The sequence below is a fragment of the Meles meles genome, chromosome 5 (genome assembly GCF_922984935.1).
Source record: "Meles meles chromosome 5, mMelMel3.1 paternal haplotype, whole genome shotgun sequence".
Lineage (NCBI taxonomy): Eukaryota > Metazoa > Chordata > Mammalia > Carnivora > Mustelidae > Meles > Meles meles.
In genome coordinates this window covers 134,844,305-134,871,142 of record NC_060070.1, presented here as the reverse complement: position 1 = coordinate 134,871,142, position 26,838 = coordinate 134,844,305, and the positions used below count along the sequence as shown (strand labels likewise).

Below are 26,838 nucleotides of genomic sequence, written 5' to 3'. Positions count from 1 at the left end.
TTGCTGACCATTTCATTTTAACTTTATCTGTCAGGATGGTAGACCGCTCCTGCACAGCTGGCTGTGGCTATTTTTCTAGACTTCAGGTTGTCTTTTAAATCTGATTAGGAGTGTGGGAGTGGTGCGTGAGTGTTAGGGCTAAATTATAAATGTTTACATATGTTACCTTAAGTGAACTGCTACTTAAAAAGTGTTCTTAATTGCAGTGAAATACATGTAACATAAAATTTATCTTAACCCTTTCTTAACCCTTAAGTTCAGTGGTATTAGGGCATCCACATTGTTGGGCAGCCCTCACCACCATCCATCTCAAACTGAAACTCATGGCACCAATGAATCATTAACTCCGCATCCCTTCCTTCCCTCTAGTTCTTGGCAACCACCGTTCTACTTTCTGACTCTTTGTGACTACTCTAGATAATTCATGTAAATGAAATCATACCGTATTTGCCCTTATGTGACTGGCTTACTTCACTGTGTATAATGTCCCCACGGTTTATCCATGTTGTAGCGTGTGTCAGAATTTCCTAACTTTTAAAAAGCTAAATATTATTTCACCATATGTATAGACCACATTTTATGTATCCATTCATCTCTGGGTGGACTTTTGGGTTGCTTCCGCCTTTTGTTGCTGTGAATAATGCTGCTGTGACTATTGGTATGCAGATACCTGTTTGAGCCCTTGCTTTCCTTGCTTTCCTTTCTTTTGAGTGTATGCCCAGAACTGGATCAAGTGATAATTCTGTTTTTCATTTTTTGAGCAATCACCATACTGTCTTGTATAGTGGCTGCACTATTTTACAGTCTCACTCACAGTGCAAAAGGTTCTCCACCTCCTCACCAACACATGCTATTCTGTGTCTTTGGCAGTGGCCATTCTAATGGGATGAAGTCCTGTCTTATCGTTTTATTTTCCATTTTCCTAATGATCAGTGATGTTGAGCATCTTTTTATGTGCTTATTGGCCATTTGTATATCTTTGGAGAAATGTCCATTCCAAGTCCTTTGCCAGTTTTTCAGTCAGGTAATTTTTTGTTGTTGTCAGGGTTTTCTGTATAGTCTGGATATTAACCCCCTTGCTCATGGATGATTTGCTTATGTTTTCTCCCATCCCATGGGTTGCCTTTTCACTCTTTTGATTGTATCCCTTGATGCATAGTTTTTTAAAAAAATTTTCATAGATTTTTTTTAAAGGTAATTCAAAGAAAGTTTTTCAAGTTAATTGAAAATTGAGTTTTAATTACAAATATATGTAGAATTTCCTTGGCTTTTTTTATGGAACCATTTACTCTTTGCATTCTGAAAATCTGTTTTTAGTTCATCCTTGTGTGAAGACCATCAATTACGAACACATCATTGTTGGATTTTATTGCCAGAATTTAATGAAAGGGAAACATAAATAAATGATTTCTGTCCTTGTACCCTAGGTCTTTAAGGGTTTCTGGCCCATGGTTTGAGTGGTAAGAGGTAAGGACTGGGAAACAGGAAGGGCTTCCTGTACACTGGAGTGTCTGATCTGAGTCTTAAAAGAGTCAAGTGTAAACAGTTAAGAAAAGAGGGCAAGGTTCCTTTGGATTGAGTTTAGAACAGCATGTGCAAAGGTGTGGAGGCCTCAAACAGCATGGCATGTTTGGGAAACTATACATTGCTACAGTGTGACTGAGAGAGGTGGAGTTTGGTGGAAATCAGACCATAGAAGACTTCTCGCCTTTTTAAGGGGATTGGACTTTTTTTTTTTTTGGAATGGCAGGAAGCCATCCAGCCGTAAGTCTGAGAGTTGTGTGGTTTGATTTGTATTTTATTTTATTTATTTTTTAAAGATTTTATTTATTTATTTGACAGAGAGAGATCACAAGTAGGCAGAGAGGCAGGCAGTGAGAGAGAGAGAAGGGAGCAGGCTCCCTGCTGAGCAGAGAGCCCAATGCAGGACTTGATTCCAGGACCCTGAGATCATGACCTGAGTGGAAGGCAGAGGCTTAACCCACTGAACACCCAGGTGCCCTGATTTGTATTTCAAATAAAGCAGTCAGGCAGATGACCATGGGTCCTTATCTTGTGGATTGGGTGTTTGTGAATTTGCCTAATTGCTAAAATGAATTTGTAACTCCAGATTCAATACTGATGGTGCTTTCATGGTTATTCCTAGGTGCATAGAACTGACAAATTTGAATCTCCCTACATGCACATTTATAGTCGAGACTGAGCAAGGCAATGCTCTGCTTTTTGTGTTAGCTTTTATACTACACATAAGTGTCCTTTTTACTTTTTATTCGGTGCCATATTTTTCACATTTTTGTGCTTTTTGATGGTGATTTTGCTTTTTAGAATGATCCCCAAGGTGTATAGTGCTGAGTTTCCCTTCAGTACAAGAAAGCTGTGTGCCTTACAGAGAAAGAGAGCTGTATTAGAGAGGTTTCTTTCAGGTATCAGTTAGAGTGCTGTTTGGTGCTAGTCAACAATCCGGAAAAAGGAAGGACATTCACCAATTTGTGTGTTAGGCCATTCTGGAGAGTGCCAAAGTATCATTTATAGTGTGTGATGTGGTGATGGGAAAGCAGCTATATTTGTGGATTCCTGAGGTGATTGAGAGAGCGTAGTGGACAGCATTGTTGTGAAGCTGAAAGCTAAAGAAATTCACGGTCAGTTGGGTAAGGTCAGGAAAATGTTAAATGCTGGCCACACTTTCAGACATGGTACAGTGTGAAAAACGTTCGACTTGCAGGTGAAGGAAGTTATACGGATAAAAATAACTGAAGTGTTAATACAGGAGAAATTGTTATCTTGGAAGGGCTGTTTTTGGAATGCCAAGACTGGCATGTTTTACAAGGATGTTGGTAAACAAACTCGTGTGATACAAATGACATTTTGTTTTGACAGAAATGTGATCAGAGGCCTGCAGGAACCTAAGCCTGTATTTCCTCTAGGAGCACTAGTTCTGTATGTGCTAGTTCAGTGTTTGAGGCAGCTTTGTAAACATCACTACTGCAAATGACAAGAACTCTGTGGAGTGGCTTACAGAGAGGTGTGACTGTTCAAATAGTCCTAGCGAGACAAGCAGGGATGAAAACAAGGGCATGGACCTGAGAAGTAGTGAGGAAGAGTAACATCTGTTTGGCAATGTGGGGGATGTTATCAGAAAAAAATTGCAGTAAATTGTTTCATATGATATTACACTAAAGGCCGGAAATTCAGGGCCAGAGGAGAAACTTCTTTTATTAGATAATGAGAGATCTATACAGTGCACTGTTTCTTCTTGTTCCTTAGCCACAGAGCGTACTGATCTTCTGTGAAAGTGCTTATCTCTGTCTTTTGTGTGAAACGATATGGGTCCGGCTCCCACATTAGAGTATGAACTCTTGGAAGACAGAAGAATGTATCAAACAACACAAGAATGCTTTGCATGTGGTAAGGTTAGGGTTGAATTTATGTGAAAATCTGTAGCTTATATTTACACTATCAGACTTGGAGAATTTCTAATCCTTAGGACTCCTGCATTGTAATGTGCTTGCTTTGTTGTTATAATGTTACAACAAAACTAGTTAGTGGCCTCATTTCTGTGGTCATGTGTATTTTCTCCCCAGATCTTTACTCTCTTAAATTTTGGGAGATTCAGGTTTAAGAGGTGATCATTATCTACTTCTAAAGAAAATTGAATTCTCTCTCCAAAGGCCAAATAAGTTCTCATTATATCAGGCTCCCCGATTCAAATCAGCAAAGCTTAGTGCCTTTTCTATCCTCTAGAAAGATACATGTTAACCCATATGTCTTCTGTGGATGATAGAACTAATTTGGTCTCTGAGATACTCACTGGAAGAGAGACACAATTTCAGGACAATACAGTAAGTAGTATGCTAGAAGTAATCGCCCCAGGTGCTTTGGGAGCATTAAATGGGGACACTCCTTGAAACCTAGGAGGAAGCTGAATAGAACAAATGAAATTTTCAAGGAAGTGTGGTATCTGAGCAGTTTTGAAGGAAGAGCAGGGATTGGGGAAGGGTTCCAGAGCATGGACTATGGCAAGGACATATGAGGAGCTTGATATGTTTGGAAAACTGCAACTAGTTCAGAATTGCCAATGTGTGGGGAGAAGAGGCTGGAGCCAGACATGGAGGACCATGTGTGGCTACTAGGAGGATTGAACTTCAGCCTGTCAGCCAGTTGCGTTTCAGAGACGCTGGTATTTATTGAAATGTGAACAGATACTCTTTGCCACATAGGTTCTCTTATCAAACAAGGCCCACACATTTCTGCATACTGTAGCCCTCACTTGGGCTTTAATAGTTCATAAAAGTATACTATAGGCTCCCAGAAGATCTGAGGTGAAGGAACATGTCTAACTTGATTTTATCTAATGTTTCCCAAACTTAACTCAGCATAGAACTTTTTTTTTTTTTTTAAATGAACTCCTATTATTTTCTTACAGAAGTGTTCTGGGTAATGAACCATTGAAGGACTTAAGCAGAAATAATAGTTCTCTTTATATTTTTGTACTTAGCATACTTCCCCATATGTATTCTATTAAGACTCCTTAAATAAAGAATTGAAATATGCCCCGTTCATGTCTGCAAAAATAAAAAATTAGAGGAACAGGTTATGCCAGTAAATGAACATGAAAGTTACATATTTTTATTTGGAGATCTAATTTCCTCCGGGAGGTTTGAGGTTTACCTCTTAAATTTTATAGTTGTTACAAAGTAGGATGAGTAGAATGACTTAACCAAAAACAATTTAAAATTCACAACTTTTTCAGACTTATCCAAAAGTAAAAAACCTATAATGCACACTCACCACCCATCTTAATAAATAAACGTTCAAAGCTCACTGGGAACCTTGCTCTAATTGCATTGTTCTCCCTCCTCTCTAAAGGTAACCACTGTCTTGGTTTTGCTCTTTATCATTTTCTTTTTTTTTTTTTAAGATTTTATTTATTTATTTGATAGAGATCACAAGTAGGCAGAGAGGCAGGCAGAGAGAGAGGAAGGGAAGAAGGCTCCCCGCTGAGCAGAGATTCCCAATGCAGGGCTTGATCCCAGGACCCTGAGATCATGACCTGAGCCAAAGGCAGAGGATTTAACCCACTGAACCACCAAGGAGCCTCACTCTTTATCATTTTCATGCGTTTCTTTCTAGTGTTATTGCTTCTGTATGTGTCCCAACAGGAAGTGTCTTCTGCATATGTACAATGGCTTTATCCTTCTGAAACTTGCTTTTTTGTTGAGCGTTATAGTTGTGAGATTTATCCATGTTAATAAGTGTAACTGTAGTGTATTCATTTTTACCTGCTGATTTTTAGTATTCTGTTGTCTGTTTCCATTGTTAACTTTTTTCTTCTTTTGACCTTATAGTCATCCTGCAGTAAACATTTGTAAATGTCTTTCATTTGTGTAGGAGTTTTTCTGGGGCGTGCACACAGGCATGAAATTGCTGGGTATACATGTCTTGAGCTTTATCAGGTATTGCCAAATGCTCTCAGAAGTACTTATGCCAATTTACTGGCAGTGGGTGAGATTTCCTCTCACTCCAAGTCTAAACTAGATTTTAACCTACATCTATTCATGGGAATTGGGAAGAGCAAAACAAACTAGAGGTCCTAGAGATTGCGCCACCCAGCATGGATTAACTCTGAATTTCATTTTGTCTTTATAGACCTTGGAGAAATTCATTCAAGACTTTTAGATCACAGACCAGTTATTCAAGGCGAAACCCGTTATTTTGTGAAAGAATTTGAAGTGAGTATTTAAAACTTATTTTGCAAAAATACTGCCCTAGTTGTTAGTGTGTTCATATACACAAGGGGATTTCTCTGATTTTAAAATCTCTGATTTCCATTTGCGTGGTCATAAAACAGGCAAAGGAAACTCATTCAGGGGTATTACCATTCATGGAACGAGCATAAGACTAAACAGCAGGAGACTTGGGTTCAAGTGCTAGTGCCTACTCTGGAGTATTGAATATCTATTGATCTCAGTTTTCTTCATCTTTAAATGAGATACAGTGAAAAAAGATCTTAAATACTGATGGGTGTAGATCTCCCAGATTCATTCTATATTTTTTTTCTCAGTTGTAGTATCAACACCCACCCAGAGTACTCAGATTAAAACATGAGCCTCATCCTTGGCTGTTCTTAACCGGTCAGGGCCCACTTTCAGTGACCATTTCTTTTGGATATTACTCATAATGTCTCCATCCCTTCTGATTTGTGTTCCTGCTTTATCACCCCAGTCAAATCCGGTCTTTACCATGCTGCCAGAGTGCTCTGATGTTACTTCGCTTTTTAAAACCTGTTAATAGGGGCGCCTGGGTGGCTCAGTGGATTAAAGCCTCTGCCTTCGGCTCAGGTCATGATCCTGGGGTCCTGGGATCGAGCCCCGCATCGGGCTCTCTGCTCAGCAGGGAGCCTGCTTCCCCCCTCTCTCTCTGCCTGCCTCGCTGCCTACTTGTGATCTCTCTCTCTGTTAAATAAATAAATAAAAATCTAAAAAAAAAAATAAAATAAAACCTGTTAATAATATTTGCTGTCTACAGGATGTCCAAGCATCCTTCTCTTGGCCCCTACCTTGTTGGCTTTACCGTCTGCCACGCAACATTCCATGCTGTGCTCCAGCAGTACTGAAGCACCAGCCTGCCGCCCTGTTGCATATTCCTGGTGTTTGGCACATGTATAATTGGTTCATTGTGCATTAGACAGTAACGCCCCGAGCTGCTGTCAGATAGATGGTAAATGGTGCTGCACACACAAATTTCATGATGCTGTGTGAGTTGGGGTGCTGTTTTTAAATAAGACCCCAACCAGACAGGAAGTCTAAACCTGCCAAAAGGAAAGAACCTTTTCATAAATCCTTTAAAACTAGAGAAGGCCTGCGGCACAGAGCACTCCAGATGAGGGACAGAGCTGCAGCTCAGATACCATTTCTGAGTTCAACAGGCTTACTTAAAATCTGCATAATACCTGATTCACAGGGTGGGCATAAAGATCAAAGGTATGCATGTGCACCCAATGCATGTGTCTGTATGTGTGTATTTGAGAGTATTACTTGGTATCTAGGAATAAATAACTGCTAGTTCTCTTTATCATCATTACTATGTGGTGGGATTTGGATAATCTGGGACACACAGAATATTACCCAGAAATGATTCCCTTATCATGCTATATGAAGATTATTACCAGTTCCATGGTGAGAATAAAGTTTGGGCATGGTACGGCTGGATTTTATGTGTAAGAGTCTTCCAAGGCCAAAATCAAGGTGTTGATCAGACATTGTTCTTATTTGAAGCTCCAAGTCCAGTTCATTCCCCCAGTTCATTCATTGGGTACGGTGAAGTTCCCATTTCCTTATTTGGTCTCAGCCAGGGGCCCCTCTGAACTCCTAGGGGCCACTTACATTCTTTGATAGGTGGCCCCTTCCATCTTCAAAGCCATAAATTGGGGACACTTGGTTGGCTCAGTTGGTAGAGTGTGTGACTCCCCACATTGGGTGTACACATTACTCAAACCAGAAAAACAAAAACAAAACCAGAAGTCAGTCTCGCTCACATGGAGTCCCTCCCTCTCCTGCTTGCCAGGAAGAGCCTAGACTCTGTAAAGGACTCACTGATTAAGTCAGGGCCACTAAAGAGAATCTCCCCTTTTTAAAGTCACCTGATTTGGGACCTTAATAAATCTGTAGAATATATATATATATATATACAGTAGCACCTCGATTAGGTCTTGATTGAATAACTGGGAGTAGGTGTGTGTACACTGTGCAGTGGGGGTCTTAAGGACCATCATAGAATTTTGCCTACTATAAGCTCTTGTAACTACCTGATATTTTCCTTGTTACTTATTTATTACCTGTCTTCTTTCATTAGAATAGAGGTACCATAAGAGTCAGGACTCTTCATTGTATAGAAATGCCTTATTCTCTGTTGTATTAAAAAATGCCTAAACCAGGGTGCCTGGGTGGCTCAGTCAGTTAAATGTCTGACTCTTGATTTTGGCTAAGGTCATGATCTCAGGGTTGTGAGACCAAGCCCTGTGTCAGGAAAGGAGGCTATATTGAGGAAGGGAAAAAGAACATGGGCCTTGAAGCCTGACATCTTTGGGCTCAAATCCTGCCCCTCCTCCTTACCAGCTAAGATCATCTGCTTCACTAAGGCTTAAGGTGCCTACTTAATAATGGGAGCAATAACATATACTGTACAGTTCTTGCGAGGATTAAGTGGTATGTTATCTTTAAAAAATCCGTGACGTAGAGATGTTGGATGAATGTTGTTAACTGTTAGTATTAAGAGAAAGATGGTAGCAAATACAGTCAAATAAAAATGTTCTAATTCAGAATTTGCAATAATTTGAACAAGAATAAGTTCCATTTTAGGGAAAATAGGGATTTGTGAAGCAAATGACATGAGCTTATATTAGAAAAATGTTTACTAGAGAAGGAAATGATCACACCGGGTGTGATAGAAACAAGCTTATTCTTTAAGTGTCTCGAGCACTTGTTTTGTGTGAGACAGAATGTCAGGAACCAGTGCTATCCTGGTGAAGAAGACAGACCCACCCTTCATGAAGCATTCTCATATTGTCATTAAAGACTGACCTCTAAGGGACTCAGAAATATCTTGTCAGCTAAGTTTAAGTGGTTGTCTTCAACCAAGTGTAATATACTCCTTTAAATGGTTTTCTTTAATTTTTTTTAAATTTGAGAGAGAGAGAGAGGGCAAGTGAACAGGGGGTGGAGAGAGCAACAGAGGGAGGGGGACAAACAGACCCTTCAGTGAGCATAGTGCCCTATGTGGAGCCTGATGGGGTGGGGGGGGAGGCTGATCTCAGGACCCTGAGATCATGACCTGAGCTGAAACTAAGAGTGGGATGCACAACCGTCTAAGCCATCCAGCTGCCCCAAATCCTTTTCTTGCCACCTACGTGATCTAGGCTTTTTACATGATAACCTTCCTAGTTGGTCTTCCTGAGGGTTTAGAGTAGTGTGGAAACTTTCCTGTGTATCAGGTTCAACTAACTTTTTTTGTGTATCGTGTTCTGACATTTCCCTTCAAGTTAGAAGGAAAAAACTGAAAGCATTTTAGAGGCCTTTGATTTGAATTTATACCTACATAATTTACAGCTCTTTTGTATCTTGCTGCAGACAATAACATCCTCTAATTTGTCCCTAGATGCCATGGTTGGGCAGAGAGGAATGGTGAAGTAGAATTATCAGGACTTCCTAGAACTTTCCTCTCTCTCGCATTTAAATGTAGTTCATCTTAAGAAAACCTGGCTAGTATTTCAAACTAAAGTTGTTTATAGTTTTTTGTGTTTCAGCAAGGTAATGCGCAGGGGAACAATCATCTTTTTCTATACAAAATTTTATTTCTAGAAGAGGGGAACAAGTGCCACATGGTGGCAGCATTACGTAAATTATTGAAGTTCTGTTATATTTAAGCTCTGTTTTTGTGCTTGTTAGTATTTGTGGACAGTTGACTATCTTTCTCCTGACTTTATGCAGATCTTTTCTGCATGATTCCATGTCATTGATTCTGGTGCACAGAGATCTCAGTAGAGCCCTTTCAGTGAGCATTCAGTAGGGTCTGTGGGTGCAGCATTGTCTGCTGGACCATAATCTCTCTAGCTGCAGGGGAGAGGTCACGGCCTCTCCTTGTGGAACTGCTAGTGAGCTTTGCTGGAGTGCTTTTGGGGTATATGGTCCTCTACAAATTCCTTTCTTTCTTTCTTTCTTTTTTTTTTTTTTTAGTTTCATAAGTCTCTTTTTTATTGGGAAAACCTTTTGTTATTGAATCATAGTTGACACACAATTTCAGGTGTACAGCATAGTGATTCAACAAATCTATACATTATGCTGTGCTCCCCACAAGTGTAGCTTCCTTCTGTCATCATACAATGCCATCACAGTACCATTAATTATATTTCCTGGGCTGTACCTTTTATCCCCATGACCTGTTTATTCAGTTTGTTAACTGAAGCGGGTGTCTCCCACTCCCCTTCACCCATTTTGCCCATCCCCCCACCTCTTCCCCTCTGGTTGCTTATTTCATTTTTAGAAAATTTTTTTCTTTGAATGCTTTATTGAATAGTTACTGATTACTTAGGTATATCAGTAAGGAATGTGCTTAGTTACTAGTAACTAAACTAGTAACCTGAAAAATGGTGACTTTTTAACAAGTATTTATTTTTCTCTCAATACCCAGGGCTGGAGTCAACTTTTTCTTTTAACTTTGCCTTCTACCTCCTGGAGTGTTGTTCCTATCCTTATGCTTTCAAGGTGGCTTTGGGAGCTCTAACCACAACATCTGCATTTCATGTAACAAAAAAGAAGGCAGATGGGAAATAGCAAGCAGTCTGTGCAGGCACATTTACCACTCCAAATAGTATTTGGGGACTGATAGGAAGAGAAGGGAATGGATCCACAAATAATGTCAAGAAGATAGATAAAAATAAATAAGAAACAGTCTCCCTCCAGGAAGTTTACAGTCTAGGGGAAAAAAGACATATAAACAGTGAGTTTTAATGGTGGAATTATTATAAAATAAGCACAAAGCTCTTGAGATCTCAAGAAGAAACAACTCCAGAAGCAACTCCCAGCAGAGGTGGGAGGAAAATTTTCATGGAGGGGGTAGTGTTTGAGCTAAGAAAGAAAAATGGATGTAGGCCCCTAAGGGGGAAAAATAGAAAAAATGATTAAAATTAGAGGCCAAAGAAAAAAAAAGGATTCAAATAAATATAGTAATTACAGAGTCGGGAGGGATTGTGTCTATGAGTTTGAATGTGGGTTGGGTTGAATTAATGGAGAGAAAATTCCTTAAAAGGCAGGACAAACTAGAATTTCACATGACATCCTGATCTCTCATTTTTGGTTAGATTATTAGAGTAACTGTCAGATTATTAAGTATCAGGATAAAGTCTGTCCCATATAGCATGTGATAGACATATATATACACACATACACACAGTATGGTTTTAAATCTTGTGGGACTGATGAGTTTAGCGATTGAAAGAAAATTTCTAACATCCTGTCTTATATAACACTATCATTGGACCTATTTATTGTTTAAATGAATGAGGCTACAAACTCCCTTTCTACAATGTAAGACTACCAGTTTGTCTGCTAGAAGAAATAACCTTTTAAGTAAGTGCTTCTTTTTTAATTTTTATTTTTATTGAAGTATAATTGACACATGTTACATTAGTTGCAAGTCTACAGGTAGTAATTCAATAAGTCTATATGTTATACTGTGTTCACCACAGATATAGCTACCATTTTCACCATACAATGCATTACAATTCCATTGACTATATTCCCAGTGCTGTGTCCTTTATCCCTGAGACTTGCTCATTCCATAAGTGGAAGCCTGTACTTGTTACCCCCTTCACTCATTTTGCCCATCCCCCCCCCCTCACCCTTCCGTTTGGCAAACATCTTCTTTTCTGTATTTATAGATTTACTTCTGCTCTTTGTATTATTTTTTTTAGATTCTACATATAAGTGAAATCATACAGTATTTGTCCTTTTTTTTTTGATTGATTAATTTTGGGGGAAGGGGTAGAGGAAGAAGGAGAGACTCTTCAAGCAGTCTCCCCAGTGAGCACAGAGACCCATGTAGTACTCAGTCTCACCACCCTGAGACCATGACCTGAGCTGAAATCAAAAGTCAGGTGCTTAACCAACTGAGCCACCCAGGTGCCCCTGTCCTTTTCTGTCTGACTTATTTCACTGAGCATAGTATCTGCTAAGTTCATTCATGTTGTTGCAGATGGCAAGATCTCATCTCTTCTTATGGCTGAGTAATAGTCCAGAGTGTGTGTGTATGCGTGTGTGTGCACGCGCGCATGTGCACATTTCACATCTTCTCTATCCATTCATCTATCAATGGACACTTCTGTTGCTTCCATATCTTGGCTATTGTAAATAACGCTGCAGTAAACCTAGGGGTGCCTGTGTCTTAAAAATGGTGTTTTCATTTTCTTTTGGTAAATGCCCAGTAGTAGATTCTATTTTTAATTTTTTTAAAAGATTTTATTTATTTATTTGGCAGAGAGAGACATGGCAAGAGAAGGAACAGAAGCAGGGGGAGTGGGAGAGGGAGAAGCAGGCTGCCTGCCAAGCAGGGAACCCGATGTGGGGCTCAATCCCAGGACCCCGAGATCATGACCTGAACCGAAGACAGATGCCCAACGACTGAGCTACCCAGGCACCCCTCTATTTTTAGTTTTTTGATGAACTTCCATACTGTTTTCCACAGTGTTTGTACCAATTTGCATTCCCACCAACACTACACAAGGATTCCTTTTTCCATATCCTTGACAACATTTGGTGTTTCTTGTCTTCTTGATTCTAGACATTCTGACAGGTGTGAAGTGGTATCTCATTATCGTTTTAATTTGCATCTCCCTGATGGTGAGTGGTGTTGAGCATCTTTTCATGTGTCTATTGGCTGTCGGTATGTCTTCTTAAAAAAAGGCTATTCAGATCCTCTGCCCATGTCTTAATTGGATTATTTGGTTTTGGTGTTGAATTGTATAAGTTCTTTATGTATTTTGGATAGTAACCCCTTATCAGGTATATCATTTGCAAATGTCTACTCCCATTCAGTAGGTTGTCTTTTCAGTTTGTTGATAAGTTTCCTTTGCTGTGCAGAAGCTTTTTACTTCTGTGTAATACCATAGCTTCTTTTTGGTTTTGTTGCTTTTGCCTAAGGCCAATATTAAAGAGATCATTGCCTGTGTTTTCTGATAGGATTTTTATGGTTTCAGACCTCACATTTAGGTCTTCAGTCCATTTTGAGTTTATTTTTTTGTACAGTGTCAGAAAGTGGTCCAGTTTTATTCTTTTGCATGTGGCTGTAGTTTTCCCAGCACCATTCATTGAAGAGACTCTGTCATTGTATTTTCTTGCCTCATTTGCCATAGCTTAATTGAGCACATAAGCATGGGTTTATTTCTGAGCTCTCTATTCTGTTCCATTGACCTATGTGTGATTTTTGTACCAGTTCTGTGTACTGTTTTGATTACTACAACTTTGTAGTATATCTTGGAACCTGGGATTATGATACCTCTAGCTTTGTTTTTCTTTCTCAAGACTGTTGGCTATTCGGGTTCTTTTGTGGGTCCTTGAAAATTTTAGTATTATTTGTTTCTTTTTTTTTTTTTTTAAAGAGCAGTTAATTTATTTATTTGACAGAGAGAGATCACAAGTAGGCAGAGAGAGAGAGAGAGAGAGGGAAGCAGGCTCCCTGCTGAGCAGAGGGCCCGATGTGGGACTCGATCCCAGGACCCTGAGATCATGACCTGAGCCGAAGGCAGCGGCTTAACCCACTGAGCCACCCAGGCGCCCTCAGTATTATTTGTTTCTATTTCTGAAATACGCTATTGATGTTTTGATAGGGATTCTTTTTTTTTTTTTTTTTTAAGATCTTTTTATTTATTTATTTGACAGAGCGAGATCACAAGTAGGCAGAGAGAGAGAGGAGGAAGCAGGATCCCCACGGAGCAGAGAGCCCGATGCAGGACTCGATCCCACGACCCCGAGATCATGACCTGAGTGGAAGGCAGAGGCTTAACCCATTGAGCCACCCAGGCGCCCCTTGATAGGGATTCTTAATTTTATATTTTATTTTAACTTTGATAGTGTTTCTTAACTTTAGTACATTATGGTGTCCTTGGAGAATTTTTTCTTCCAGAAGAATATGTAGAGGACGTATATATTCAATTTGAGTACAATTTCAAGGGCATTCTGGAATCCCAGAGCCCATCCATCGACCCTAGAGTAAGACCTATGATTTGAATAGAACTACAGAACTCCCGTTTCCGTTTTTCATTGTCTTTGTATTTGAATTGAGAACCACTTTTTTGCATCTTGGTAAAGAAAAGTGTACCGTAAGGAATGCAAAAATCTCTATAGTCTTGATTCATTCAGATTCCAGTGCCATTGGGCGCAAGGTGGTAACAGCTTTGACATAATTGGTCTGATTTTTCGCTTCAATCTGTCTATAGAGATAGAGCAGCTAGGTTAGCAAAACCAAGCAACATCTGTAATAAAACGATGGGACAAGATATTCTCCAAATACCAGAAGACCAAATCACCAATAGCTAAAAGATTTCTGTGGAATCAGAAACAGAAGGAATACATGGAAGAACACCTGAGGGTCTTGTGAAGCCGTTGAATGCTAGAAAACCTCAAAATTACTATCAGGAATGCTTGAAGGGCCATTCTGAGGAAAAAGTAGAATCTTCGGAGGGGCTTCACAGGTTCTAATTTCTGAGTGAGTGGTAACAGACCACAGGAAAGTTTTTAGGCTGAAGCCACCTATGAGTTTGAAACTCACAAACCAAAACACCCTTCTAGAACAAGGCCCTGCACCCAGAGAAACTAAAGGAGATTGAATACTTTGTGAAACAACAGGAAAAGGGATTTTAGAACTTCCAAATTTGAAAGGCTGTCCTGACCACCCTTCCCTTCTAAAAACAGAGGATAACTGATTTCACTTAAAAGTAAGCAGGAGTCAAATCCCATAACAGTAATGTCCTATAAGGCAATGAAGTATGACCACAAAAAAAGATGCCCTAATATTTAAAATGAGCTTGGGAAGCATAAGAAAATTATTAGAAGTGAGGAAAAAATGGTATAAATCAGAATCAGAAAAACTCAAAATTGATTGGCTAAAACAAAAATGGAAAAAAAAAGCTAAGGTGAAAAATTCAGGAAAAAGAAATTTTAAAAATTATTTCAGGAATGAAAACTAAACTAGAAGGAACTCAGGAGTGAATAAACACAATGGGTAGTCCTTGTTTGAAATTTAAGACATAGTGAAAGATAAGAAGAATTCAAGAGAAAGGAGTAGTTTTTGATAGTAAATACAGCAGATGCAATACAGTGTATGTCTGATAATCAGCCCCTACAGAAGAAAGCCAAAGTGATGTAATAGAACAAATGTGAAAACTAAAATTCAAGAAAGCTTTCTTGAAATAAAATACTAGTGAAATTTTATGGAAGGGCACACTGCTGTCAGGGTAAATTAACCCAGAAGGGCCTATAGTGAGAAATTTTATTAATCTGTTGGATTTCATAGAAAAAATTTTTCCTTTGGGCATATAGACAAAATGGGGAAGAAGACCTGATTGTTAACAGACTTATCTATTTTACGCTAGAAGACAATGGATTTGAACAGCCAGGGATTTTATGTCTAGCCTAACTGACCCTGAGCTATAGGGACCACAGATTCCCTGTTGCTGGGTCATGCAGGACTCTGCAAATATTGTTCAAATGAGCCTTTTCTGAGGAACCTATTATCTAATCCACAGAGTGAGTTTCAGATGACCTAAATAGTTGGTAAGACTTCTACCTAACAATAGTTGGTAAGCATTAAATATATATTTACTTACAAAACTAAGACTGAACGGTAGTTGTAAGGGAGAGAGTATAACACACAGTGGCTGCTTTCTGATAGTGCAGATGCGGTCTGGCAGAAAGTGGAGGCCGAGGGAAGTGTATATGAAAAGTAGGATATCGTCTCTTATTGCCTTATAAATATTAACTGAGAATAAAAGGACATTGTTTCACGTTGGATCCTGAAGAACTGTGAAAGCTAGAGAAGGAGGTGATCCTAATATTAATACTACTTATAGTAGGGAACCAGTAGACAGTGACCAAAAAAGTGGAGCCCAAGGGTATTATATAAAGTATAAGTATAAACACAACCGTGAGAACAAAAACGCCGAGTTCTTCTCAATATTGAAAGGGATGCCAAAAGAGAGAGAACAAATAGATCACATGACCACACCGGAAAAGATTATGTACATTGTGTATGTGCATTTATGAGTTACCCTCATAGAGTGACATAAGAATAGTCTGTATGTCATGTTTACATTTAAGAAGGAAGGAGTTGGAAATATATATATATACTTACACATACATATGAATAAATACAATGGGGAGAATAAAGGCGAAAGAGAGAGAATTAAATTTCCTTACAACTTTTACAACGTACAGCCCATTGACAAATCTTTGAGATAGACAGAGTGACCTTCTTCTCAGAGCTCAACTGCCTCTGTGTTAATGCTTTGCTAAGGGCAAAAGGCAGCCTTAGCTTAATACCAGCCCGACCTCCAGGATCCTTTCAGTCTCCTTTAACATACAAAAATTGCTTTGGAAACTTCCTTTTCTCTACCCCCATATCTCTTTATATTTTAGCAATAGTCCTCCAAGCATGTGGCTGCCTGATAAACGTCTCAAGGGTGTCATGACTAAGGGTTTACTGAACAGTAGTAAATGACCTTTACCTCATAACAGCTAGTCTTTCAAGGTCCTGGAAACCATACTTCCACACTCCTTAAAGGAAGATGTCTATGGCCATACCCCCCTGAACATGCCTGATCTCAAATTCCTTAGAGGCTTATGCTATCCCTAATCAATCATCCTCACAACCCCAAGTGCAGCACTTTCTGCCCACAGGTCCTGTCTCCAGGCTTTAAGGAAACCACCTTTTTGCCCTGAAGACACCTCAAGAACTCTTTCTTGACCATTCACTCCAAACTCCAGCATTTTCATATCAAATACATCCACATACACATACATGCCTGTGTGTGTACATATGTATATACACGTATGTATGCGGATGTGTAGCCACATACTTAAGACAGTGGTAAGATGAAGTTTTTAAAATACCTACCTATGGGGAGAGTTAGGAAGGAATACAATGCAAAGAACATGGATAGAAGCTAGACTTTTTTGAATGTATATATTTTTTATAGATGTAATTTTGGAGACATGTAAATATTTTACATAAAAAGTTAAGTTTTAAGGAACAGATCCTAAAAATCAAGTAAAGCGTCAAAAAACAAACCAGTGTGTTCTGGATGGTTGCCTTGGCATGCAGAGAGAAATTATGTTGCAAGTAACTTTGAAACACAGCGGTTTGATGGTACACTCCTAATGGAAGCTCCCTTCAGAACAGCAGCAGCAACAGCAAACCAACCCTTCAGCTGTTTGCAGTAATCATTTTGTTGAAGCTAGTGTCCTCATTATCATTTGAGTGAAATGGTGATAAAGCAAATGCTTAGTTCTGTTGGTGTTTTTGAGAACTGCAAAGAAACGGATAACAGAACAGTAGTTAAAAACCTGATTCTTAATTCGTGAGTATGAACTTAAAATGTGTCTTTTAAAAGCACATAACCTATTTTGTAGCCTTGTCCACTGAAAGCCCTAGAAATAATGACAGACCCAGTAGCAGTGACCGCTCCTACTGTTCATTCTCAAATACTATTCCTAAATATTAGTGGTGTTTAGAGACCTGCTGATTCCAACCAAATCTGAGTCCAGAAATCTACAAGGTGAGCCCAGTTGTATCAGAAAGCAAAGCAGCTACTGAAGAACATACAATTTTTTTGTAAGATCTTATTTATTTATTTGACAGAGATCACAAGTAGGCAGAGAGGCAGGCAGAGAAAGAAGGGGAAGCAGGCTCCCCGCTGAGCAGAGAGCCCAATGCGGTGCTCCGTCCCAGGACCCTGGGACCACCACCCGAGCCGAAGTTAGAGGTTTTAACCCACTGAGCCACCCAGGCGCCCCAAGAACATACAATTTTGTCAAAGCATTACAGAGCCCACTTGACTGGGCTCCCACTGGACAAAGATAGGACAGTTTGAACACCAGTAAGGAAAAATACTGTAATGGCTTGAAAACTTCAAATATGTTAATTCTGTGAGTCATAGGAATGCGTAGAAACAAACAGAAACCTTTAGAGAATACTAGGGAACCAAATCATTATTTTTAACTGTTAAATAAGAGGAAATAATCAAGTGCTCTATTTTGCTGTTCACATGTAAGCATTCCTAAGAGTAACTAAATAGTTGAGAGGAAATTTTTTTTTCCCAGAAGTATTCCTGCTGATAAACGAAGACGGAATGCTACCAACATCCTGCTGAAAGTACACAGCCCACCTCTGAAATACTCCTGCAAACAAAAAAATAAAACCCTGAATCTGATCAAGCCTCTAGTTCTAACTACTAATTTACAGGAAAGAGAACAGACAAAGGGATATGTTAAATTACACCACAGGGGTTCATTCAGCCAAATAACAGACTGTGGGAAACTGCAGAGCAGATGACTCACTTTTTTTTTTCAACAAATTACAAAGAAAAAAGTGATGGAGGGGAAATCTGTAGATTAAAAGAAGATTTAAGAAACATATTAATCAGTTGCAATATATGTTTTACTTTGATTTTGGTTTAAATGGGGATAAAAAAGAACATTAATGAGACACTTGAGGAAATGGGAATACCACCTTGATATTTAATAGTATTAAAGAATTATTATTGAGCACGTGTGTGCATGTGTCTCTGTGAGTGTGAGGAGAGAAAGGGACAGAGAGGTGGTCTTACTGTATTTTTTTTTTACTTTTAAAAAAATTATTTATTTGAGAGAGAAAAAAAGAGAGAGAGAGAGCACGAGAAGAGGGAGGGTCTGAGGGAGAAGCAGACTCTCTGACAAGCAGGGAACCCAGTGCAGAGCTCCATCCCAGAACTCCAGGATCATGACCTGAGCCAAAGGCAGTCCCTTAATCAACTGAGACACCCAGGCGCCCATGTACTTTTTTTTTTTTTTTTACAGAGGAGTCTTTGTCTTTTAAAGATGTTGAAATGATGTGCTATTTGGGATTTGTTTCAAAAGAATCTAGAATTGTGGGCAGGAGAAGGTATGCATTGTTATAGAGGGAACAAAAAAAGCCAGGAGTTGAGAACTGTTGCTTGGTGTTAAGTATGGGATTCACTTTTGATTCTTTCTCAACCTTTGTATAACTTTTTCATTTTTACTGTGGAAAAATTAATAAAAATCTGGCCACAGCTGCTCAAAACAAAATGAAGAAGAGCTAAGAGTGGCTCAGAACAAAATAAAAACCTCAGCAATACAATTAACTCATTATTTCCCTACAATCAAGTTTACTACCCTTCTTTTTTTATTTTGTATTCATTTTAAACTGACAGTGAAGTTACTAAGGTAGTATAAATAGTTCTCATATATCCCTCACTCAATTTCTCTCCCTACTAATATATAATGGGTAAAAAACTAAGAAACTAACATTGATACATTACTATTGATGAAATACTTGGCTTTATTTGGGTTTCATCAGTTTTTCCATTACGGTCCTCATTTTATTCTGGAACCTAATCCAGGGTACCACATTGCATTTACTCGACTGTCTTTTTCGTCTTCGGCCTGTGACAGTTATCTTTCTTTGTTTTTCATGACTTTTACAGTCTTGAATACTGGCCAGTAGCCTGTGGAATGTCTCCCAATCTGGGTTTGTCTGATGTTTTTCTTAAGATTAGACTGGGTTATGGGTTTTGGGGAAGTGCCCTTGTCACATTACATCAGAGAGTACATGTTATCACCATGACATCACCAGTGATGTCAACCTTCATTGTCTTTACTATGAAGTCAGTATTTTTTGCTTTCCCTACTGTGTTCTTTGGAAGCAAGTCATTAAGTCTGGCCTACCCTCAAGTGGTGGTGATGGGGGTGGTATTAAAGTCGCTTTCTGAAGAGGGGGTGTGTCTGGGGTCCTCAAGGCCACATCCAGGTTCAGTAATTGACAATAAGCCTTAACATATGGTCATACTGGTGGGTAGGCTTTAATACGGCAGAAGGATACAGAGCAAAATCAGCAAAGGGAACAGGTGCATGACAAAGATTTTGGAGAAAACCAGGCAGAAGCTTCCAAGAGTCTTCAGTGGAGTCACACAGGATGTGCGGCATTTCCGCAGCAATGAGCTGTGACGACACAGGTGAAATGCCTACTGGAGAAACTCACCGGAGTCTAGGAGTCCAGGGATTTTATTGGCAATTGCTCAGGTAGGCAGTCTGTGCCTGGCATAGGTCGAAATTCCAGAGTCCCAGAAGAAAAGATGTGTCTTATCATTTATAGAAAATTTTATACTAGTGCAGGGAACTATTTACTGGGCCACGTCCCAGACCCTGGCCAAAGGCCAACCTTGTAAGCAGGCCTTTCTAAAGAGAACGGTCAGTGTTAACTCTTTTCTGTATAGAGGAGTATCTACATGTTGTTACCTTTACTGCACAGTTTTGAGAAAAATGGAATGAGATTTAAAAACAGCATAGTAATGGGAGCTATTATTATGTGTTTGATGTAAGAACAGCAAAATTAAAATTAGATCAAGGGTGTCTAATTTCTTTTCTGTACAGAATGAAGTATGTGGCAGTCTAGGCCTCTTTCTGTTCATTTAGTGTTTCTCCTGCCCCAGTTTTAAACGTTGCTATAAAAATATTACTCATATTGCAACTTTTGAAGCATTTCAAATAAAAAAATGCCTCCAGGTTGTGACCTCATTTATTGCCAAATAATTGGAAGAAAGCTGTGTAAATTTCATTAATAAGTAATGGCATAACCACCGAAACCTGGCTGGAAATCCCAGAAAGTAATTACTGAGATTTAAGACACAGTATGTATTAGTAATTTACTTTCTTTTAATAGGAAAAACGTGGTCTTCGAGAAATGCGAGTTCTTGAAAATTTGAAGAATATGATCCATGAAACAAATGAACATACTCTTCCTAAATGTAGAGAAATCATGCAGGACAACTTAAATCAAGTTCTCCAGAGATGTAAGCCAGCATTGTTGTTGTTTTGTTTTGTTTTTTAATATATATATTGTTTTATTTCAAATGAATGCTATGCCAAGATGTATTTCCTTCAGTATTTTGATAGTAGGTAGAGAATTCTTAACGAAAATGTACAAATTGGAAGTCCTGCCACAGAGAACATTGACTATCTTGTGATTCATGTACGTTGCCGCTGACATTGAGAATCTCAATCTCCAAAGTGAGATGTGTGTATCTGGGGTGCACAAGACAATCAGTCCTTTTAGGATGTGAGACTGTTGGAACACATTTTACCTTTTTTGTTTTTTTAATTATCCATAAGAAGAAGTTTGATAACTAGGAGTTAGGTTATGAAATGAAGCTTCTTTTTCAAACAGGATACTAGAGTTTTTAACTTTCTAAAAAAAAAATCCTGTCATAAATGTTTGTATCTTATAACATTTTTCATTGAGCAAAATGTTGTACTTTGGAGAGATATTCAAAAAGAATCCTTATTAAACATATCAAGTAATGACATAAAATAAAAGTTTTATTAATAACTGCTTTTACTCAAGGCTTCTCCTTACATCTATGTTGACAGTATTCAGCTTGTCCAGGGATAGCTAATGCTGGTAACTGAAAAAATACCTTTCTGGGGAATAAAAAAGAAAAAACAAAACTAGCCAGTAATATAATGATCTATGAAGGAAAGCTGAACAGGGAGATTTGGTTGATAACTGAAAGCAAGTCTTTGTATTCAAATCCAGGTTAGTCTTATGTAGTCTGATGCCTTTAGGAGCTTAGAGAGAGTGAATACCCCAAGATTACATTTGATTTCTTTGAGTGGAATAGTAGAACGTCTAAAATTGACTGTAGGCTTTTGCATTTTACTACAGATGTCCCATGTTTGTCTGTCATTTCCTTAACCCTGGCAATCATTCTAGATGTTATACTAACAGTAAAACTTGAAGTATTATTAATGAGAATACTTATGAATGCATTTGAGATGTGCTTATAACTTGCCTTTTCTACACTTTGAGTATATAGAAATAAATTGGGTTAAACTTGGTAAAAATCTATGAGTTATGAAATCATGCAAGCAAGTTTATATGGAATATACTGGAATATATTCCAACCTAAGTAGCACTTTACAAGCCAAGGGATGAGTTAGGTTTTGTTTTGTGCCTCTTAACACAACTGCCACATTTATCTCTTCCCGTGCACGGTGGAGAGCTGTGCGCTCAGAATTCTGCAAGTGTGGCCTTAAGCCGGTGGTCCCACGTGTTGCACAGAACTAAGGAACTGTGCAGCAGCAAGGTGTGGACGTCTTGAATTACTGGAATGTAGAACTATGACGGAATCGTCAGCTTGGAAGTATTTCTGCTTTGGGCTGGGTAGCCACCCACCTTGCAGAGTGTCTCCAGATTTGGTGACCAGAAGCTTTAGAACAAAAACTGACCCGTGGCTCCTTAAAAATCACAAAAAGTAAATGAGAGCTCTAGGAGGATAGGGAAAAAGCAGTCCATCAAGTCAGCAAGATGCAGCCTTTATGTTATTTTAAGTGTTTCTTTACTATAAAAGATAGTAGTTACTAAAGAGCAAAGAAAAAAATTAGAAAAACAAAAAAAATTATTAAAAAAAACACTCAGAAGTTAAAGTCACGTAGTTATTATTTCTGCATTAATTAATGCCTTGAGAGCTGGAGGCCACTTTCCCCTCCTGCCTCTCTTCCCCAACCCATCCCTTGGCAATTTTAACTTTATCAAGGTTTGCAGTATTTGATTTCTGTCCTACACTTCCAGTGCTACCGATTGTTTATTTAGTCACAGACTGTTCAGTTCCTTCTGATTTATTGATTAGATCTGTAATGATATTGTCATAGTTCTCACTTTGTTTCCTTAGCACTGTAATTTCATTTTTCATTTCATGCAGTGTGTTTGCTCTCTTTTAATGAGTTCATATTGTTATTTTGTATAACAAAGTACCTGTGGAAACTTGTGTTAGGTTTTCTTTTCTGAATAGGTGCTTAGTCTGTCTTATCTGTCTCTCACATGTTATGTGGTTTCTCTCCTCCCCAAATCTGTTTCTGTACAAATGTAAGCATATTAGAGTTCTAAGAATTTTGTTAACTCGTTTTTTTTTTCTAACTTTTGGGAGATGAAGTAATTAAAGTGGGACGAGGAGTCTCAGTTCTTGGCTGCCATATTTCAGAGTTTATGATATACAACTATAATTCCCCCCTTGTTCAGTAAATGATGGAATTTTTTACCTTTTGTTTTTCTTAACATTTTATTTATCTTGCGAGTTAGGTGGGGGACTAAGTTTGCCTGGTTTTGCTTCAGTCTGTCTCTATCTAGAAATCTTTAGTAATTCAGTAGTTTAAAATACTAACCAATTTTTTATAGCACTTTACCAGTTAGAATTTTCACCAGTATTTTCTTCTTCACTGACTGCCGCTGCTCCACATCTCCTTCCTCTTCTCCCTTTTCCATTCTCCTTCCCATTCATTCCCTCACATGTATCTTATTAACGTATTTTCTTGGCTCCACTTTGAGACTGTGACCAGAATGTGACCGCCCTCATCACGTCCCTAACTGCCACCACCCTGGTCTCAGCCACAATGACCTCTCACCTAGATTGTTCTAGTAGTCACGTAACTCATGTCTTTCTTCCCTGTTATCTGCTCTCCACATAGGAACGTGAGTGATCTTTTTAAAATGTGACTTGGCTTCTGTCATTACTATATCAGGATCTCCTCACCTTGCTTAGAGAAAAGCCAAAATCCTTACAGTGGCCTGGACATTTCTACATGATTGGACCCACTCTGACTTTTATTTTCTTCCATTTTCTTTTCCCACACTTCATTCTAGCTACTCCAGCCTTCTTATTCTTCTCCTAGTATGTGCCAAATGTGCTCCCACTTCAGTGTTCCCTCTGGAATACTCTTGTCAGATTTTCGTACATTGTCGTTTCCTGTAGACCTCCACTCAGGTGTCCACAGTGAGACCCTCCTAGCTCCTCTGTAATAATATCGCCCGTCACTCTAGCATTCTCTAGCCTCTTTACTGGGCTTTGTTTTTCTCCGGAATATCCACCACAACCTAACGTGTTCAGTATTTATCCATATGTTGTCTGTCTCCCCAGCTAACACATACATTCCGTGAGCTCAGAGACTGTTCTCTGCAGTACCCCGACACCTAAAACAGTGACACATTGTGGGCATGAAGTAATTGTGCTCATTGAAATGAATGAATGAGAATTCAGCCAACGTCTTCTGCTACCAAACCAAAATTATTTGCTTATGTATGTATTTGAAGTTTACATACACACACCTTGATAGAATGTATTGGCTTCTCTTGCGTGAGGACAGTCAGGATGTTGTTAACTGTTATCTGTGGCACAATTACTGTATGTGGTGATAATTTCAAAAAATCTTTGGTTGAAAGAAAATAATTTGACAAATTCTCGATGCTTTAAAATCAGTACAGTCTCCTAAAACACTGAAACAACAGGGGAAATAGCTTCCTACTGAATTAGGTATAACCAGTAAGTGATATGGAGGTGATGGGAAGGTTTACATAATGGGTCTTTTCCCTTGGGATCTCTAATCATGAAGAAGGAATGTTTGGTATAGTCACATGATTTTTCTTGTATTTTAGAAAAGCATATTTCATGAAATTAGAAAGTAAGCCTTTATTATCGTGTGGCCAAAGAATTAAAAAATCAGTTACTTCTAAGGGACTGAAATTTCTAAAAATGATCATTCTGTCTGAGACCAAAGACAGTCCCTATAAGGAACAAAAGTTTGCCTCTGTCTGATGTGTTCTAATTAAAATTTTAAAGAACATAACAAATGACAGAATAGTGTTATGGTCTTGTAACTCTTCTTTTACATTAAACCGAGAATGATTGGAAAATGAAGAAGCACCCAAAGACCACAAAATGGATTTTTTAAAAAAGTTATGTTTGGAGTCGGGGGTGGGGGGGAATCCAATCAGGAAATGATAGAACCACTGCTTGGGAAAAATGATGTAATATTAATATGCCATAGAAAGAAGGCAGATCTAATCAGCTCCCATTTTGTTTTGTTTTCATCTTTTCTTTTAGAACAAACAATGATTGGGAACACAATTTTCAGTCCTAAAATACTGTCTTTGATATAACTAAAATAAATGGTTACTGATAAAAACATTACTTTTGAAAAGCAGAGTCCTCCTCTTTTACCATATTCTCACAGGGAGGGACCTAACATTTTTCTGAAAGGGAAATCACAGTCCCTCCCTGTTATGGAACTTGTGAGCTATTTGGGGCTAGGTTTGAGTAGGATAGGAAAGCAGAATTGTAAAATACGAGGCAAACCTCTGTTTAAGCAATTGCAAAATAAAATGGTGAGATACATACCTTCCTGGTAAAGGGATTTCAAATAAGAGAAAATCCTTATAGGGAAAGGATTAATCTGGAAGGTCCTTATTATGAACCTATTATGTCAACCTTGAACTGTTCTTTGAAGACAAGCAAAACATTTTCATTAGAAGAAGGAGTAAGGAAAGTAGTTTCAGTAGGTATAGTACAGTAAGAAGAAAAATAGTGGTAACAACACTCCTTAACTACTTACACTGTGCGAAAAACTGTTCTCAGTGGCATTAATATGGCAGTTATTATTTGTGAGTCTAGAGCTACTGTATTACCTCATTTAATGTCAATTCCGAAGTCCTCTTATTAGTTGTTGGGTTTAGTTTACACATGAGGAACTAAGGTGCTAAGGCATTAGGAACAACAGCAGTCGCATCACCTGGCACGTAGTAAATGCTCATTAAGTGTTAGACAAGTAAGTCAATGAGCAAGCAGGCATGCCAAGTTATGCGACTAAGTGCTCAACTCCAGATTTGACTATGGCTTGCTATTAACCTGCATGCGAAACAGTGAAATAAGTGAAAACATTTGTGTACAGAAATACAGTGGATTGAGTAAATGAAGAGGTCTGAAAAACTGTTGGATGAAAACCAGTTTCATTGATGAGATCATAAGAGGAGCAGAGTGTTGAGGGTATGAGCCAAGTCCTTAGAGGCAGGGTCTGATTTTAAATCCTGCTTTCTGTACTTACTAGTCATATTACCCCCTCTTTGTATCTCGGTTTTTTACAGATGCCAGAAATCTGTAAAATGGCACAGTGATCCTCTCCTAATAGGAAAGTGGGTTTAAGAGGAATAGTACATGGGAAGTACTTAGCATAGGCCTAGGCACATAGTAATACTTAATAAATAAGTCTAATAATTACTACTAATAGCTGTGATCCATTGGAAAGGGAAATCACTCAGTGAAAACAGAAATTTGAATGTGGCGGTGGCAGTGAGGATGAATTAACAGATAAGAGAGGAGAAGCAAGTACAGAAAGTTCTGGAAGCATTGTAAGTATCAGGTACTGCCTGCAAGAGAGAAGTTCATATGTATAAGAAAAGGGGGGAGAGAGGGTGAACAAATCAAAGAGACACTGTAGAGACAGACTGTAATGATAAATTTATCAGGATTTTTATATCTTTTTAGAGAATTCTGTAGTCATTGTTGACAACTTGTCATTGGAATTAGTACTTTAAATGCCCTTGGCTTGTACCTCAAGGTTCAAGAATGACGATGGTTCTAATGATGGCATCCTGAATATTCTAGCAAAACTTCTTTTTTCCCTTCTGGCCACCTCACCATGATCAAAATAGTATCACTTCTTTTGTATAGCTTCATGAGATCTGAAACAATCCAAGTTTTGGTGTGTTTTGTTTTGCTTTTTTCAGGTAAGTCTTGAATGAGGACTGCTGACTGAAACCCATTGTCTGTTTTATTTCAGTGCAAGCAGCTTCTGACTCAGTCTGTAGACTCCAACAGAGGGAGCAGGAACGAAAGAAGGTAAAAGTAGATCACTTGGCTAATGGGGTCTATAACTCTTACTGTCATCATATTGTTATCAGTTGCTTTTCTTTTTTTTTAAAGATTTTATTTATTTATTTGATGGACAGAGATCACAAGTAGCCAGAGAGGCAGGCAGAGAGGGGTGGTGGGAAGCAGGCACCTTGCCGAGCAGAAAGTCTGATGTGGGGCTTGATCCCAGGACCCCGAGATCATAACCTGAGCCAAAGGCAGGGGCTTTAACCCACTGAGCCACCCAGGTGCCCCAGCAGTTGCTTTTGATTAAAAAAAAAAAAAAAAAAAACCCTTCAAATTTGTTTTCTTTATGCAGTGATTTAAAAAGATTTAAA

The 26,838-nt window shown here is 38.6% G+C and overlaps 1 protein-coding gene across 4 annotated transcripts in view; it reads left to right on the top strand.

Annotated features, from left to right (window-relative positions):
- BLOC1S5 (biogenesis of lysosomal organelles complex 1 subunit 5) overlaps positions 1-26,838 on the top strand; it is a 76,280-nt gene that overhangs the window by 1,424 nt on the left and 48,018 nt on the right. For 2 of the 4 annotated variants that reach the window (XM_046006164.1, XM_046006163.1), the window contains exons 2-4: positions 5,647-5,729; positions 20,485-20,614; positions 26,430-26,488. In XM_046006164.1, coding sequence (XP_045862120.1) covers positions 5,647-5,729; positions 20,485-20,614; positions 26,430-26,488 — 272 coding nt within the window. The remainder of the gene's footprint in view (positions 1-5,646; positions 5,730-20,484; positions 20,615-26,429; positions 26,489-26,838) is intronic. The other 2 variants (XM_046006166.1, XM_046006165.1) reach the window with 1 other exon arrangement.